The sequence below is a fragment of the Gopherus flavomarginatus genome, chromosome 16 (genome assembly GCF_025201925.1).
Source record: "Gopherus flavomarginatus isolate rGopFla2 chromosome 16, rGopFla2.mat.asm, whole genome shotgun sequence".
Taxonomy (NCBI): domain Eukaryota; kingdom Metazoa; phylum Chordata; order Testudines; family Testudinidae; genus Gopherus; species Gopherus flavomarginatus.
The window spans coordinates 16,437,406-16,455,322 of NC_066632.1; the positions used below are offsets into that span (position 1 = coordinate 16,437,406).

Sequence of the window (17,917 nt, forward strand, 5' to 3'; positions counted from 1 at the left end):
GGCAGTACTGCTAAGTCCTGTAAGTTACTTTCACCCCTGCTGGGAGCTGGCACTTACATGGCAGCAGTTGATGCAACTCTACGGGGACTGGGGCCAGGGCCAGCTCCAGCTTTTTTGCCGCCCCAAGCAGCAAAGCAAAAAAAAGATAAAGCTGATTAGTAGCACTTCGGTGGCAGCTCAGTCGCACTGCTTCATCCTTTGGCAGCAATTCAGTGGCGGGTCCTTCGCTCCCTCTCTTCCTCTTCGGAGGCACTTAGGTGGCAGCTCAAAGAGGAAGAGAGGGACTGAGGGACCCACCGCCGAATTGCTGCCTGAGGCCCGGACATGCCGCCCCTTTCCATTGGCCACCCCAAGCACCTGCTTCCTTCGCTGGTGCCTGGAGCCAGCCCTGATTGGGGCACATCCTACATGGACTTCTACCCTGGGCTGGCTGAAGTCTGTTCTGGCTTGGTGCATGTGTCCCCCTAGTGGACAATTTAAGGATAACAACCTGCTACTGATTTCCAGCCAAGGGATCTCCTCCTTTGGCTCAAGAGAGAGCGGCCTGGGTCTCTGGTGCTGAAGGGCCTATGTTTGATCCACAGTCTTTAGACTTGCCACTTGCTGCTGCTCATTGGCAGCAGCAGAGGGGATGCTGCTGGAGCTAAGGTCACTCTCAGCTCCATTAACTCCTGGTGACATCTCCCTGCAGGCATCCAATCCCGGTGGCCAGAGTCCACAGCTCACCTTCCTCAGGCACAGGGCGCACCTTTGGGGCTGGCTCTCCAGCTGCCCTAAGCGAGCTCTGCCTGAGTAAGGGCCTTCATCAGCCCTGGATATCACAGCACGGACTGTATGTCTCAGTCCCACTGACCTACCTCCAGCTACCAGAGGGCACCCAATGGCTACAGAATTACTCTGTTAAGGCCTCTTGAGCCAAGCAAAGCTGCACGCTGCACGTCATGTCACTATTATCCACACAACATACAGGGCTGTGAGTCTGGATTCCTGGGTTCTGTCACCAGCTTTAGGAAAGAAGTGGGTCCAGCGGTGTATTACCGCCTAGGCCAGCAAGGCCTAGGCCTAGGGAAGCAAATTTGAAGGGGCAGCAAATTTGAGCACCCACGGAGAAGCTCCCCTGCTCCAGCTCGCCTCCTCTGTGAGTGTGCCGCCGCGTCCTGTTTCTCTCCCCTCCCTCCCAGCGCTTGCACCGCAAAACAGCTGTTTCGTGGGGAAGGGAGGGAGGCGGGAGGCGGGGAACGCGGCGCGCTGGGGGAAGAGGCGGGGACGGGGTGGGGATTTGGGGAAGGAATCCAATAGGGGCAGGGAGGGGATGGAGTTGGGGCGGGACTTTGGGGGAAGGGGTTGGAATAGGGGCGGGGAAAGGCTGGAGTTGGGGCGGGGCCAGGGGTGGGCAGGGCAACAATTATTTCAGGGCCTAGGGGCGACAAAATCATTAATCCGCCACTGAGTGGGTCTAATGGTTAGAGCAGGGGGCTGAGTGTCAGGACTCCTGGGTTCTATCCGGAGCCGTGGGAGCAGTGGGCAGTCTAGTGGGTTAGAGATGTGGCTCTCAAACTTCCAGGCTACTGTGCCCCTTTTAGGAGTCCGATTTGTCTTGCATACCCAAGTGTCATCTCATTTAAAAACTACTTACTTACAAAATACAAAAGTGTCCGAGCACAGTATTACTGACAATTGCTTTCTCTCATTTTAACTATATAATTATAAAATAAATCAATTGGAATATACGTATTGTACTTACATTTCAGTGTATGGTATATAGAGCAGTATAAACAAGTCATTGTATGAAATTTTAGTTTGTACTGACTTTGCTAATGCTTTTTATGTAGCCTGTTGATGTACCCCCTGGAAGACCTCTATGTACCCTCAGGGGCACATGTATCCCTGGTTGAGAACCAGTGGGTTAGAGAAACAGGGTGGAGGGGTCTAGGAATCAGGACTCCTGGGTTCAATCCTGACTGCAAGCGGAGTGGAGTCTAATGGTCAGAGCAGGGAGCTGGCAGTTAGCATTCCTGGGTTCTAGTCCAGGCTATGCAATTCATTCATTTTGTGACATGGTTCATTCTGCCTTCTCTGCATGGGACATGTGGAGCGCAGAGACCTGCCCTAGCCCTTCCCTTCCGGCTGGGTGGTGCAGTAATTAATGACCACAGAGCCTGGGGTCCAAGATCCTGGAGCAAAGCCTCCTGGAGAAGGAATTTGTTCCCCAGGCTTGACTGGCTCCCTGCCCCATCCCTCCCTCCATCAATCAGAGCAAATCCCTCATGGCAGATCTGTTGTCTGGTTACCCGCAGTGCAGTCCCAATCTATTGTATCCTGGCTGCTGTTCAGCTCAGGTTAACAGCATGTTCTGTTTCTGTAAACTTCCCCAGAGCTTTCGAATGGAAGTGAGAGTCTTCTTCACACCCTGCTTAAACTGTGAGTAGTGTCGCTCTGGGGCTGTTCAGCAGCTGCTGCATTCCTACCCCAGAGGTGGCATCATTTCAGTGCTAGGTGAGTGATCCCTGTATAGTGTTGTTAAGTGCTGTTACACATCAGCTGTGCTCCATCCAGAGATGTCTGCATTTCAGTGCTGGGCAGGCAATCTCTGTGCAGTGTTGCTATGTGTTGTTATGCAGCTACTAAGCTCCACCCCAGAAGTGGCTGCAATTCAGTGCAGGGTGAATGAAAGTCCATGTCTCATTTTGCAAAGCATGGGTTCTCCAAGCAAGGGTGCTGTCTGTCCCATGTTCCTCCTCAATAGACTCCGGATTCTTAGCATCAGCGGAGCTACATTTTGAGCAGTGGTGGAACCAGGAGGCTCATTGGTGGTTCCATCTTCAGTTATACCTATTGGCTTGAAAAGGCACCACACCTATACCTAATGGCTGCTGAGAGGGGTGGTTATCCCCAGCCCGCTGTTAGCTCTGCCACTGCTTCTTATTAAATGTTCATTGCACTGCTTCCACCAGCCACTTTATTTAGTTTTGTTTTACAGACCCAAGCAAAACACAACCAACCGCCTCATGCTGGCCTGGCTAGCAGCAGATCCGTGTAATTGAACAGACTCATTCAATTACTGAGCCTTCCCAGAGCTATGTGCTGCCCTCAGGATACATCAAACCTAGGGGACCTGCTAGGCTCCCAGTAGACGCAGGATGCAGCCTAGAGCCAAACACAGGCCAGGCAAGGCGGCCTCACCCATGGAGTTCAGTCCAGGGATTCAGTAGGGAGTAAATGGCCAACACTGGATGCTTCAGGTTTTGGTGCCCACCCAGAGATGGCTGGGGGCTGATTTTCAATTACACACCCATGGCTGGCCCGGGCCAGCTGACTCCAGCTCCCAGTGCTCGGGCTAAGGGGCTGTTTAACTGCGGTGTAGCCTTTGGGCTCAGACTGGAGCTTCGGCACTAGGACCTTGCGAGCTGGGAGGGTCCCACAGCTCAGGCTCCAACCCAAGCCAGAACATCTGCACTGCAAGTAAACAGCTGCTCAGCTCGAGCCCTGTGAGCCGGAGTCAGCTGGCCCAGGCCAGCCGTGGGCACGTAACTGCAGTGTAGACACACTCTAAGTGCCCACGAGCCCCGCTGGGAGCACCTCTGAAATCCAGGCCCAGGTGGACACCCAAAGTTAGGTGCCCTTCGAAATCTTCTTGCCAGTGGTCCTATGGTCATGAGGAGGCAGGGGGCTATGCTGTCCCCTGCTGGCTACAATCAGAATAGCTCAGACTCTGGGTTTTATCCCCTATTGACGCTCCTGAAATCAAGTGGCAGATGGGAAAGCCTACAAGGCCCCAGACTTCGGGGGTGGGGCTCCATCCCAGCATCCATATCACAAACCCGCTGTTGCCTCAGGCTGTATCTGGGCCCCTCGGTGACAGCCCCCGCAGAGCAGCGAGAGGCTGAATGGGCCACAGGGGCTGAGCGCACCTTTTCCCCTAGAGGCAGGGCTGCTGGACTGTTTGTATCGTGGGTAGGGGTGCTGAGAGCCATTGAACCAGACTGTAAACCCCGCATAGAATGAAAACCACTTCAGCCAGGGTGTGCTGCCACACCCCCAGCACCCCTAGCTCCAGCACCTCTGCCTAGAGGACGTCTCTCTAGAGCAGGAGACGAGGCTGCCTTTGCTTGGCAGAGGGCTGTGACTCAAGTACCCTCCCCCCCTACGCCAAAGCCCTGGGGTGGGGTGGAGGTTGAGCAGATTCAGGGGCCCTCATAGCTTGACAGGTGGCTGCTGTCCCTGCTGGGCAGAGGGTCACTCTGTGGGCACCGGGGCTGCCCTGGCTGGAGAAGCCAATGATTTGTCTCTCAACAGCACAAGCTATGCCAGACTCTGCTCAATTAATCCTTGAGCTCCTTCAGCCCCCCTGCTAAGCTGCTGTCAGACCATGCTGCAAAGTTCCAACAACCCTACAATAACAAACCTACGTGCAGCCCCTTGCACTCAGGAGCAACCCTGCAATAACAAACCAGCGTATTCAGCTCTCTGCTCTACTGAGCAACCCTATAATAACAAGCATATGCAGTCCCCAGCACTCCTGTGTGACCCTACAATGACAAACCAGCATACGTAGCCCCACATTGACAGGAACAGAGCAGTATATTCTGTCTTGTACTCTAGGGCAACGTTTCTCAAATGCAGCCACCAGGGACTTTTTGTGCAGCCATGACAGCCTCCTAGGCAGTGATGGGGGTTGGGGGCCAAGCCTTGGACTTGCTTCGTTTTTCCTCTTGTTCCTGGATGTGCTACCCTGCACTGCCTCTGGAGAGAGGTGGGGCACAATGCTGCAGGAGCAAGGTCAGTTCTTAACCCACGATAGGCGGTTGAGGGGGGGGATTGGGTGGCAAACTCCAGTGGCGGAACTTCAGGGACCTGGCAATGGGGCCCCGGACTCCGACTGCGGGGCAGCAGGTACTGAACCCTCCCCCCGGCTCTGGCCATGCAGGCGAACTAGGCAGATGCTTAGGGTGCCAAGTTAAATGTGGCACCAAATTCAAGGGAAAAAATCAAATTAAAAAAAAATAAAAGGAAAAAAAGGAAAATATGAAAAAAATACAAATAAAATAACAGCAATGTTATTATTTCAATTCCTGTGCGCTTATGGAGGGAATATGAATTATAATTCATTTCTCTTCATTTCTGAGAATTTATTAATATGTCAAATATTTTATTTACTGCAAAAATAATATTTTAGTGATTTTTTTCAATTTGCGACATAGGGTCAAGATGACCCACTCCGCAATTTTCATAAGCAATAACTCAGCCACAATGAACACGTCCACCAGCAGCAAGAGCTGCAATGCTAGTGACATCTAACCTGAATATACATCAAGGTCACATAGCCAGAAATTCATGTAGAGCAGAGATATCGCGAGTTGATACATGTCAAATGGTCGTTTTAACACACGTTGCAGGTAGATGGTTAAGAATTGAGTGACTACTGTAGAAAATTGTGTTTCTTGGTGCCAAAGAATAAAGAATAACATTTTTCAGCATTATAAATCCAAAATGTGAGACACCTCTACCTCGATATAACGCTGTCCTCAGGAGCCAAAAAATCTTATCACATTATAGGTGAAACCGAGTTATATCAAATTTGCTTTGATGCACTGGAATGTGCAGCCCCACCCCCCCACTCCCCCTGAGCACTGCTTTACTGCGTTATATCTGAATGCATGTTATATAGGGTCGTGTTATATCGGGGTAGAGGTGTATCTTTAAGCGTTACTAAACCTTAGTGTTATTATCGGGCTGTATAATTATGAACTTTTCTTTGTTATAACTGGTTCACGTGTAATAATAAGGTCCATAAAAGAAAAGTAACAGCGTTAATGCTTAATAGACTACAAAAGTGATGATATCACACTCCAAGCGGGTAACCATGAGAAAGGGGATTACTTTCCAAACAACCGTTGTCGGGTTATAACATTGAAAAAGGTCATTTTGTTTCCATGTAAATGCTGTAACTAACTGTTTTAATAGGCAAGTGAGTGTATTTTACTAATCATTGAACCTTTAAGCAATGAAAAGACGTGTTGGGATGGCTGCAATGTGGTTTAAATCACCAACCATGTGGTGGGTGTGCCAGCCATCCTTAATGCTGTAATGCTTGCAGTCGGGAGCTCAGTACATAACAATATTCAAATACCCCATGGCAGAAAGAGGAAAAAGAAAACCCTCAGGCACTGAGTATCGTAAATGAAAGGCTGAGAAGGAAAAGGACCAAGCAAAACAGCAGAGATCCTTCCTGAAATATCTTCTCTTTAATCCAAATAAAGATGGAAGCAGTTCACAGCATCCAGATGAAGGACTTTTACTTGGAGAGGAGGTTAGCTCACATCCGCATGGAAGCAGTTTGGAACATCAAGATGAAGGTATATTACTTCAAGATGAGGGCATAGGCGCCGACTTCCCCTTTGCCCGATGGGTGCTCCATCCTGCCCCCGGCCCCGCCCCTTCCCTGCTTCTTCCCCCCCCTTCCCACCCTTGCCCTGCCCCCATTCCACCCCCTTCCCCAAAGTCCCCGCCCCCATTCTAGCCCAGTCCCCCGGGTCCCCACCACTTCGCCTCCTCCCCTGAATGTGCTGCGTCCCCGCTTCTCCCCCACCCTCCCAGAAAGTCCAAAGCACTGCCAAACAGCTGTTAGGTGGTGGGGCGGTGGGCAGCGCTGGGAGGTAGGCGGAGACGCGGCATGCTCGGAGGGGGGAGGAGAAGGAGGTGGGACTAGGGGGCAGGAGCTTGGCTGCTGGTGGGTGCAGAGCACCCGCTAATTTTTCCCTGTAGGTGCTCCTTTGCAGCCAGGCCACTACCCAAGCGAGGGAGGTCAGTGAGACGTCCCTGGGGTCTGGCCCAGGGTCCCACACTGGTCCCAGCTCACAGCATCCAGTGCGCCCAGGGACTCAGGAGTGGTGTGAATGCCATTGCTTCACCTTCAGAGAAACACGCAGAAATTGAAGTAAATGAAGTAGAAAGAAGAAAGGATGAGGACGTTACAAACAAGTTACAGTATGGGGACCCTGCTTCATAGCCCAGATGTGCTGATAGTGTGCGGCAAATTCTCATGGAATATGGACCTGAACAAGTTCATGAATTTCCCTTCCCTAAGGATGGAAATAAAAGAAAATTCTCTGCTCAGCATTACAAGAGGAAACTCCTTTCATGTGAAGAGAGAATTGAAGATACGGTTTTCCAGTACTTTGAACCATTTTCTGTAAGTGATGTACCAATTGCTTGAGTTCTAAACAACCTGCAGCAAAAGCAAAACACGAAGTCCTTCAGCACTGAATGTTGTAACCAGTTTTGATGAATTTCTTCCCCGTTAATAAGTATAGAACATTTGGAATGCTTTCAAAATTGGAAAGAACTTGAATTACAATTGAAAAAAGGAAAAACTATCAAAGAAAATTTACGTGTGATCAAGGAAAAAGAAGAATATTGGCAACAAATATTAGAGCATCTGATTGCTCTAGTGAGAGTTCTCAGTGGGCAAAATTTAGCATTCTGTGGCCACGGTAGAAATGAAAAATTATACAGTCCAGGTAATGGAAACTTTTTAAAATAAAGTTTGTTTATTTGTTTGATCCAGTCATGAAGGAGCATTTACGTAAAATAACTAATCATGAAACACAGGTTCATTACTTAGGAAAACATATGCAGGATTAACTGATTCAAATCCTAGCAAATGCCATTAAAAAGAAATTTGTAGAAGCTGCCCTTTCCACAAAACACTTTTCAATAATACTGGACTGTACACCAGATGTGAGTCATGTTGAACAAATGACGATAATCATTTGTTTTGTGGATATGGAAAAATCTGCAGATGAAGATAACGTTGAAGTGCTCATAAAGGAACATTTTTTGGTTTTCATACCACTGAAGGAGACGACTGGAGCATTTATGACTGAAACTATTCTACAAGAGCTTGAAACAATGTCATTATCTGTTGAAAACTTACGTGGCCAAGGCTGTGATAATGGGAGTAGTATGAAGGGTAAAGACAATGGTATGCAAAGGAGAATGATGGAAATCAATCCTAGGGCCTTATTCATTCCTTGCAGTGAGCACTCTCTGAATTTGGTTGTCAATGATGCTGCTAGATGCTGTTTGGAGGCAAGCAGTTTTTTTGACCTGGTGCAACAGTGTTTAGGTGTTTTTCTCAGGCTCAACACACTGTTGGGAGATTCTGACTCGACATGTGAATTCTCTAACTGTGAAACCACTTAGTCAGACAAGATGAGCGAGTCGCATTGATGCTTTGAAGCCTCTTTGATGCCCTGATTGAAATTTCTGATGATACTATCTTTACTGGATCGTCTGGCAATACGGCACATTCAGATGCAGAAGCTCTTGCAAATGGCCATTCCAAGTTCAAATTTGTGACTTCACTCTTTTGTGGTATAATATCCTTTTCGAGATTAGCCTCATTAGTAAGCAGCTTCAGGAAAAGAACTTGAACGTACATTCTGCTATTCAAAAACTGCAGAAAACTAAAAATATTCTGGAGGAATTCAGAAATGATGAAGGGTTCGAAAGAACACTGGTAGATTCTCTCGAGCTTGCTGAAGAAATAGACTTTCCGACAGAATTTGAACCAGAGCCAGTTCGTATTAAGCAAAAGAAACAGCAGTTTTCATATGAAGGACGAGACACATCCATTCAGAACCCAAAACAAAAGTTCAAAGCGAATTTCTACTTTGCAGTCCTTGATACCGCTATTCACTCAGTTAATGAAAGATTTCAACTGATGCAGCAGCTAGAGTCAGTATTTGGCTTTCTATATGACATCCACAGCTTGCAAAAGAAAACAGCAAAACAGATAAGAGAATTTTGTATAAAACTGGAGTCAGCATTGACTCGTAAAAATTCAAAAGATATTGATGCTACAGATTTGTGTAGTGAGCTTCAGGATTTTTCAAGACAATTTAAGAAACATTCTGCTCCTGAAAAAGTACTGAAGTTTGTTTGTGAAAATAAACTCACAGACAGTTTTCGAAACATTTTTATAGCTGTACGCATTCTTTTAACTTTGCCAGTTTCCTTAGCTTGTGAGGAATGTAGCTTCTCAAAGTTAAAAATGATAAAAACATATCTGAGTTCAACAATGGTGCAAGAGAGACTCGTTGGACTTGCCACAATGTCAATAGAGCATAAAATAGCTGGAAAACAGGATCTAAAAGAACTAGTGACTGAGTTTTCGAAACTTAAAGCAAGAAAAGTCATGTTTTAAGAGCACAGAGTATTTTTTATTCTGAGTGTTTTGTAAATACAGGTTAAAGTTCATTGAAGAGTTTCCTTATTTCTTTCTATATTGGATGTGGTGGAAATGGCAGTTAAAGCCGGACTGCGTAATGGATGATTTTGGATTTTTAATAATAAACATTATAATTAACATTTTAAATGCATTTTATTTGAAATCAGACTGAAATATCATCTAGCTCTTGTGTACAAATCTATTCTGAAAATTTTGTATCTCTATTTTATCTGATCTCAGAAACATTGGTTGGACAGACGGACAAACCGAATAATTAAGTTCTGTCTAAAAAAAAAAAACGCTTAAAAAACACTGAAAGGAAAAAGGGGCAAAATGTTTCCCAGTTTACCAAAAACCTCAACCTAGATCTACCCTTGGGGTTTGGGGTTGGGGGCACCGATTGCATGGTTCTCCTAGGGCGCCGATTGCTGGCAGCTGGTCTAGGGCCACCTCTGCCTCCAGCCTTAGCCGCACAGCAGCGGGCTCCAAGCACGGGGCTTTGGCACCAACCCCTTGCTCTGGCCACAGGGCAGCAGGTGCTGAACCCCAGCTCCGGCCGCCGAGCTTCAGTCAGCCTCTGGCCCCCAGTTTTAGCCCTGCGGTGGCAGGCACTGGCCCCTGGCTGCAGCCACTCAGCCCCAGCCCCTGGTGCTGATCCCCTGCCCCAGCTGCATGGCAGCAGACGCCAACCCACGGCTCTGTTCCCAGGCTCTGACTAGGCAGTGGTGGGAGCTGGATCCGGATGCTGACACCTGATCCTGGCTGTATAGCAGCAAGTGCTAGCTCCAACCACGCAGAGGCAGGTGCTGACTCCTGACTCCAGTCACACACTCCTGGGCTCCAGCATCCAGCTCCGGGCTCTGGCCATGCAGTTCCTGTCCCCAGCTCCAGGTTCTGGATGTGAGCACTGAGACACCCCCCCCCCCCCGGTCCTGGCCACATGGCAGCAGATACCAGGCCTTGGCTCTGGCCATGAGACAGTGGAGTTTATTACCCACCCCCACCGCCCCTGATCCTTGCTGCCTCCCACAGCCCCGCATCTAACCCCTCCATTGCCCTGGGTCCCCACAGGGAAGGGCACTGCCAAAGGCACCGCAGGGGTGGGTGGTTAATTATTAGTTGTAGACATACTTTGTATGGGGCAAATTGTGAGAGAGCCAAGACCCTCCATGGTCCACAGAGCAGGGGAGGGGGAGGAGGAGGAGTGCATGTATCAAGATGATTTGTGGTTGCTGAGTTTCCTGGTTGGGAGCTCTGTGCCTGGTCCCCTTAATGAAGTTTTCAGAGTTTTTCACATTGATTCAGTGCTGTGGGTGAGGAACATTTGCTGCCTAGGGAGGCCCAGGGGAAGTGTTCAGTTTCACAGGTTTGGGGGTGGGGGGCTGGCATGTGTCAGTTTCAAAAGGGTTCCCTGGCTGGTTGACCCCAGGCCCTTGGCAGAAATGGTGCCACGTCTACACCAAGCAGTCTGTGGCTGCTCTGATGTGGGTGAAGTCTGTTTGCTGAGGGAGCGGGGCTGGGTGAGCGGCTGCCCTGGGGCTGGCATCAATGGAAGGATTGTGCAATGCTGAGGGGCTGGGCGTGTTCAGCCTCCGCGCACCCAGCAGGACCCCAGTCAGTGTCAATGAAATCTGTGAATTCAGCACTATTGAAGGGGGGCCCTGGAGAACCAACCCTCCCCCTATCCAGCTCCAGGCAGGAGCTTCCCCTGCCTGCACCCACTTCTCTCAGGAAGGGAGGCCTGGGTTTAGGGGGATCAGCTTATTGTGTCAGTCCCGGCTGGCTTCTGCTCCTGGGATTTCCCCTGTGCCAAGGACGCTGGAGAGGCTGGTGGTCAGTGCAGGACTCCTGGGTGGGGTTGAGGTTTAAGGTGGAGGGAGCCAGGAGTCCTGGGTTCCATCACTGGTTCTGGAAGGGGACCTGTATCTGTTGTGTTAGAGCAGCAGGCTGGGAGCCAGGAGTCCTGGGTTCCATTCCCAGCTCTGGGTGAGGATATGTCACTGGTGCACAGGATCTGTGCTATGCCCCAGCTTTTAAACAGTCCCTCAAAGGAATCCCTGCAGTGGGCCAGTCCCCCAAGGGGTCCTGCAGGCTCTTCCTTAGGCATAGGCCACGTATCCTCAATGCCTCTGCGACTGAGCCTCTGGGGCCAGAGTGAAATTCCCACAGAGGGGGAGCCCCAGGGCTGTCCAGCCCCTCAGAGCCAAAGCCTATGCTGGTGTAACGCCTCCAATGTAAAGACCCCTGCCCCCCCTTAGTGCCGCACGGCCGAAACTCCCGAACGCCCCACTGCCAAAACCCCCACCCCTCCTGAGCGTCACCGAAACCCCCACCCCCCCAAGCACCATGCCGCCCGAAGCCCCCGTCCCCCGAGCACCGCGCTGCCCAAAGCCCCCGTCCCCTCCGAGCACTGCCCAGCTGAAATAAAAACAAACAAAAAAACAATTCAGCACCACCCCGCCGAACCAAAAAAAGAAAAAACCAAAAAAGAAATGAGCGCTGCTCCGCCCCAAGCATGTGCTTGGTCAGCTAGTGCCTGGAGCCAGCCCTGCCTTCAGGGGGAGTTCTGGGAGAAGGGGGAGTCTAAGCTGGGGGGCTACTTGGGGGCCGGTGCTGGGCCTAGGGCCTATGGCAGGTGGGCCATGGGGCTCTGTTTCTGTGAAGGGGTAACAAAGTCAATGCCCTGGAAATGTGCCTCAGAGGCCACGGCAGACACCAGAGCTGCAACCTGTTGAGATCCCAGTAAGCTCAGAGCACTTGTGGGGTTCAGTGTCAGGACCCCCTGTAGGGATCTGGTGAGCTGCCAGCAGGGACAGCCCAATCGGATTCGGGACAGAGGCGTCTATGGGGGAAATAGGAGAGTGAGGTAGAGTTGTGCCCCCGGCCCATGCTCTGGCCCTAGGTACCAGAGTATGGGAGGGCAGAGGAAGAACAGAGCCAGAGAAGCATCAACAGACTCAGATCCAAGTTTATTCATTGCGCTGGGCACAAAGGGCACACCATGGTTCTGTGCCAGGGCCCACGGCGAGGGGGCAGCAGGCCAGGTGGGGCTCTCCAGTGCCCCAGGCTGGGTCTTGGCATCACTCCAGCCCTATCTTGCAGCAGCGCGCGGCTGTCCAATCGATGCCTCCGCACTGGCAGTGGCAGGTGGAGTCGGAGCGAATGTCCCAGGAGCCGCAAGCCATTCCGCAGGCGCAGGCCGTGGGCTTGTACCCTGTGGGGAGATGGGGGAGGTGGGTTAGGGTAGCAGTTGTGGCAGGATGGGACCATGGGGGGCACGAAGGAGCCTTGCTCTCTCTTCCTCCTCAGCACCCAGGGCATGGCCCTGTGGCTCCCTTGCAGGGAGGCCACTGCCGAAAAAAATAAAATATATGGAGATATGCCTATTTCATAGAGCTGGAAGGGACCCCAAAGGGCTATAGAGTCCAGCTGCCTGCCTTCACTAGCAGGACCAAGTACTGATTTTGCCCCAGGCCTACTGAAGGTTTGAACTCATAACTCTTGATTTACCAGGTTAATGCTCTAACCACTGAGTTATCCCTCCCTACAAGCAAGGGAGGCCAGTGAGACATCCCAGGGGTCTGATCCAGGGGCCCACACTGGTCCCAGCTCTGCAGCATCCAGTAGCCCCAGGGACTCGGGAGCGGTATGAATGCCATTGCTCCCAGCATTGGGCAGCACATGGGCAGGGGGCCCCAAGGCAGGCTGGTGGTGCATCACTGCCCCAGCTCCACACCCACCCAGGATTGCAGAGGGGGTGGGGTCTGTGCCTCAGGGGCCCCTCCTTCCTTGGGCCTGTCAGGCACTCGGGAAAGTGCTCTCACCTGCTGGGCAGGAGACAAGTGCCCCACGTGCAGAGACATCCTGGCAGAGTAGCTTGGCTTTGGCCAGGGTGGAGGACACTGCAAGGCAAGAGGCAGAGTTGTAGCCAGCAGGACCCTGGGTGTGGAAAGGCTGCCCCCTCCCTCCAGGCTCAGGTGGAGAGAAGCTGCCTCTGCCCCAGCTGTTACCTGGGCAGGTGTAACCCACCCAGCCTCACTCCATGTGGCTCTCTGGCTGCCCCGAGTGGCGGCTGGGCTACATACAGTCGCAGTGCCTGGAGCTGGGTGCAGTAGCTGAGCCTCAGGCAATAGAGACTCCTGGCCTGAGATCTGGAGGTCTCATGTTTGATGCCAGTTGCCCACAGCCCCCCAGAAGAGTGTTACCTGGTGGAAGCCACTGGGCATCCAACAAGACCCCCCCTGGGCTGTGAACAAAGGGCAGGGGTGGAGGGAGCAGAAGTAATTCCTGGCTGCTTTCCCCAGCCAATACATTCTTAGATGCTGGAACTGGGGGCACTACCACACCCCCCCACTTGAAGAGGATTCCGTCATATACAGGGTTTACAGTTTAGTTCAGTGGCTCTCAGCTCCCCCACAATACAAATTGTTCCAGCCCTGCTGAATTCACCCATGTCCGGGTGAGCAGCAGCCTGAGAGAGATGGGTAGAACCAGTCCTGAAACCAGCCCCATTCAGCCCCTGGGGTGAGGTGGTGCTAGTTGTGCAGATGGCATCTCATGGATGCCATCTCCAGATGCTCCAATGGGGTGACTGACCAATCCAGTGGGTCTGTGGCTAAGGCACTGGACTGGGCTGCAGGAGATGTGGGTTTAATTCCTGCCTCTGCCATTGACTCCCTGTGTGACCTTGGGTGAGTCATTTAGTCCCTGTGGGCTTCAGTTCCTCTCTATGCAATGGGGATGATGATCCATCTCTTGGCAACTCTTTGGGGCAGGGAGCGTCTCACCATGGCCTATGCAGCACCTGGCACAATAGGGCCCAGAGCACAGCCACAGCAATAGAACTAACACAAATATCGGCTCTGTGCTGTTCTCAGGGCTGAACTGAAGCTGAGGTCTGGCAGGAAGTCCTAAGGGTTCCAGCTCCCCCCTCGGCCCATTTACACACTGAACGGGGCTGGCTGGGAGCAGAGCCGGGTTGGGCAGTGAGAGAGCAGCTCCATGTGAATTGGCAGGAGCAGGAATCAAACCTGGGACTCCCGGAGTCTCTGGCTAAGTCAAAGTCCCAGGCCTATCTACTCAGAGGCAGTATCAGACACTATGGGGCTCAACCACTAGAGAGTGATAGAGAGCCACAGTGTGGGGTACAGATATTGTGTTTTTTCCAGGAAATTCCACTCAGCGGTTTAGTTGACCCCATTAATCTTGGTTTAAAAAGCAGGAGAAGATTGAACCAGTCACTGACGCTGCTTGTGTCGTGTCTCACTAATACACAGCTGAGCAGTGCACCTGGGCAGGATGGTGCCCTTGCTCTGCCACAGACTCCCTATGTGATTCTGGGTAAGTCACTTAGCTTCTCCAGCCTAGATCTACAAAAGTCCCTTGCTCCGAGACACCCTGCAAGACACGTAACTCCCACTCGGCTGCTGCCAAACACCGCAGACACCTAATGCACCTGACACCCAAGTGTTTGCAGTAACAATACACTAGAGAGGGTGCAGGGGTCAGATAATGCATGACGGGGAAGAGGAGGAGACAAGTACAACACAGTTTGTTGTTTGGGAGGAAACCACAGTTTTGGCTGCTCCCAGCACATGACGAAGTGCAAAACCAGCTCCCTCGCCCAGTCTGGGGATCAGAGCAGAGACTGCCAGAGCCTAGCCTTTTGCTGCACAGTCCCATCCCCTGGCCTCCCCTAGCTGTGAGTCCCCATCTCTGGGGGTGGTGACCCTGGGTCAGTTACCTATGGAACTAATCGCTGCCTGCACCTTCAGATCGACCATATTGTCAATGATGCACTGAGCCTGTGTGTGGCATGCGGGCACCAGGAGGGTGAGCAGCAGGAACACGGCAGCCTTCATCCCGCTGGCTGCTGAGCTACCTGCAGGGGAGAGACCCAGCCAATGTGTGAGACCCCAGAACAGGAGCCCTCTGGAACTGGTGGCAGGCGCCGAGGTGCACACAAGGAGTGGGGCACAGGCATGATGGAAAGCCACAGTGCCAGGGAAGGTGGTGAGGGTCAGAGCAGGGACAGGCAGGGCCAAGGTGGCAGCGGAGGTGGGGAGGAGAATGTAGGGGGCTGGAAGGGATACTGAGGGGTGAGGAAATGTAATGGCAGCAAATAGGGGAAAGGGAGAAAGGATTTGGAGGCGGAGACTGGGAGTGGTGGGTGGGTGGGTGGGGAGGCAGGCAGAATGGTAATGGAGGTGTTATTGGGGAGGGCTGGAATGGAACTGACAGACGTCTGGTGTGGATCAGGTTACAGACCGATCTGATTCACGCCGTGCCCCCCTGGAGCGGATGCAGCTAGAAACATATGAAAGCATTTATAGCAAAAGAGTTTTTTAGTTAATAAGTATCCTTAAATAGGTGCAAAACTGGGTTTAGACCAGTCCTTATGGGATTAAAACCAGATTTCTATTGATTTAGTTTAAGGGTAACATTTTCCCATGATTTAGGATTCTAACTCCCATTGACTTTCAATGAGATGAGGCTCCTAGAGGCCAGATACCAAAGGCATTTAGGCACTTAATGACACACAAAGGCACCTAAGTCACAAAATGGAACATTGGTTCCTAAATCCTTTAGCTGCTTTACAAAACTTTATCCCAAGACAATCCCTTGCTACATGGAGAGGAGCTCTACTCACATTGGATTCAGAGCATCCCCATTGTGCCTGGAACCAGATTAACACCATCAGTTTCGAAAGCCATTGCAAGTTACCCCACCGCCACCCTGACTATGACCAAGGCCCGAGGAAACTGGGCACACACAGGAGCCGTGCCCAAAAACCTGCCCCCAGGCTCTGGAGAATCCCACCTGAACCAATGGTTCAAACTCACCTTCTGGCACAATCTTTCAGGATGCTGCTCCCAGTTCACAAGCTGTCCCTTTAAATAGGAGCCAGCTGGAGCAGAGGTGGCAAAATCTTCCATCCCATTGGCTACTTGACAACTGACTCCCCCTTCCCAGAAGTGTGGGGCAACCCCAGGGCTGTTCCTAGGACAGAATGTTTCTCTTGTAACTTCCCTGTTTGCTCAACGCCTTCCCAGCTGTTCATTGCCAGTGCCAAATTCCCCCCTGGTGTAACTCCATTACATTGGAGGCATTACACCAGCATAGGCTTTGGCTCTGATGGGCTGGACAGCGCTGGGGCTCCCCCTCTGTGGGAATTTCCGGGGTATTGTAAAGTGGTTGCTGGAAGGCAGGGCCACTCTGGGTTTGGCACCAGCTACCTGCAGACTGGGGACTAAGGGGTGGGCTGCGCTGCAGCTGGAGGTGTAATTAACTTTGCTGGAGCTAGCGAAGTGAAAATAGCAGTGTAGCCTTGGTGGTGCAGGGTGGGCTGGGCCAGCTGCCACATGCATGTACCCTGGGACTGAGACCGGATCATACTCTGCATGGCCAGCCCACCCCACCTCCCGAGCTGCCGTGCCTACACAGCTGCTCTAGCCCACCTGGCTACAGTATAGAGGCAAGTACCAGAGATGGGTTGAAAATGCACCAGCAGGATTCTTAGCCCAGCATGGGGCTGGGCAGGGAGGGCAGACACGCAATCAGAGCCCCAAACCTGGGGTCAGCACGACCTTGAGCATGGGAGCAAGAGCCATCAGCCACAGACCTGAGCTCCCAGCCCCGGGGTGACAGAAACCTCTATGTACCACTGCACAAATCACAGCCATTCCCAGGTAGCGCTGGGCCACTGGCACACAGAAGCCACTAGCCTGAGCTCTCATGGTCAAACGCCCTGTACTGGCCTGTGTGCAGACACAGGAGAGACAGTCCCTGCCCCAGAGAGCTCGCAGTCTAAAGCGACAAAGGACTTGAGGGGAAACTGGGGCAAGGAAAGGAGAAGTGACTGGCATAAGGTCACCTGCCAGGGCAGTGTCAGAAGAAGGAACAGAACCCAGATCTCTTACAGACTAAGGACGGAATGGCTAGGCAGAAGTTCTGCAGAAAAGGACCTAGGGGTTACAGTGGACGAGAAGCTGAATATGAGTCAACGGTGTGTCCTTGTTGCCAAGCAGGCTTATGGCATTTTGGGCTGTATAAGTAGGGGCATTGCCAGCAAATCGAGGGAGGTGATCATTCCCGTCTATTCGACATTGGTGAGGCCTTATCTGGAGTACCGTGTCCAGTTTTGGGCCCCACACTAGAAGAAGGATGTAGAAAAATTGGAAAAAGTCCAGGGGGGCAACAAAAATGATAAGGGGGCTGGACCACATGACTTATGAGGAGAGGCTGAGGGAACTGGGATTGTTTAGTCTGCAGAAGAGAAGAATGAGGGGGGATTTGATAGCTGCTTTCAACTACCTGAAAGGGGGTTTCAAAGAGGATGGATCTAGACTGTTCTCAGTGATGGCAGATGACAGAACAAGGAGCAATGGTCTCAGGTTGCAGTGGGGGAGGTCTAGGTTGGATATTAGGAAACACTATTTCACTCGGAGGGTGGTGAAGCACTGGAATGTGTTACCTAGAGAGGTGGTGGAATCTCCATCCTTAGAGGTTTTTAAGGCCTGGCTTGACAAAGCCCTGGCTGAGATGATTTTGTTAGGGAATTGGTCCTGTTTTAAGCAGGGGGTTGGACTAGATGACCTCCTGAGGTCTCTTCCAACCCTGATATTCTATGATTCTATAACAGCTGGGTGCCCAGAAGAGAGCTGCAAGACTGGGCTCTCAACTCCC

At 51.5% G+C, this 17,917-nt stretch overlaps 1 protein-coding gene across 2 annotated transcripts; it reads right to left on the reverse strand.

The window, feature by feature from the left end:
* Positions 1 to 12,185: 12,185 nt before the first annotated feature.
* On the reverse strand, positions 12,186 to 16,178 carry RETN (resistin). 2 transcript variants are annotated; one of them, XM_050926025.1, is made up of 4 exons: positions 16,075 to 16,178; positions 14,976 to 15,113; positions 13,057 to 13,134; positions 12,186 to 12,446 (listed from the first exon to the last, which is right to left on the reverse strand). In XM_050926025.1, exons 2-4 carry the CDS (start codon positions 15,091 to 15,093, stop codon positions 12,313 to 12,315), a joined length of 330 nt encoding a protein of 109 aa, XP_050781982.1. In that variant the 5' UTR covers positions 15,094 to 15,113; positions 16,075 to 16,178; the 3' UTR covers positions 12,186 to 12,312. The 2 variants fall into 2 exon arrangements, with proteins under 2 accessions (XP_050781982.1, XP_050781981.1); XM_050926024.1 differs by lacking the exon at positions 16,075 to 16,178 and adding an exon at positions 15,500 to 15,563.
* Positions 16,179 to 17,917: the final 1,739 nt, after the last annotated feature.

Excerpts from the sequence above, each read along its gene's own strand:
- RETN (XM_050926024.1), bottom strand. The coding sequence starts at position 15,548 with ATGTTTCTAGCTGCATCCGCTCCAGGGGGGCACGGCGTGAATCAGATC. Across the intron at positions 15,114-15,499 it reads GCACGGCGTGAATCAGATCG|GTAGCTCAGCAGCCAGCGGG; the intron begins GTCTGTAACCTG and ends TCTCCCCTGCAG. Across the intron at positions 12,447-13,056 it reads ACTTGTCTCCTGCCCAGCAG|GGTACAAGCCCACGGCCTGC; the intron begins GTGAGAGCACTT and ends ATCTCCCCACAG.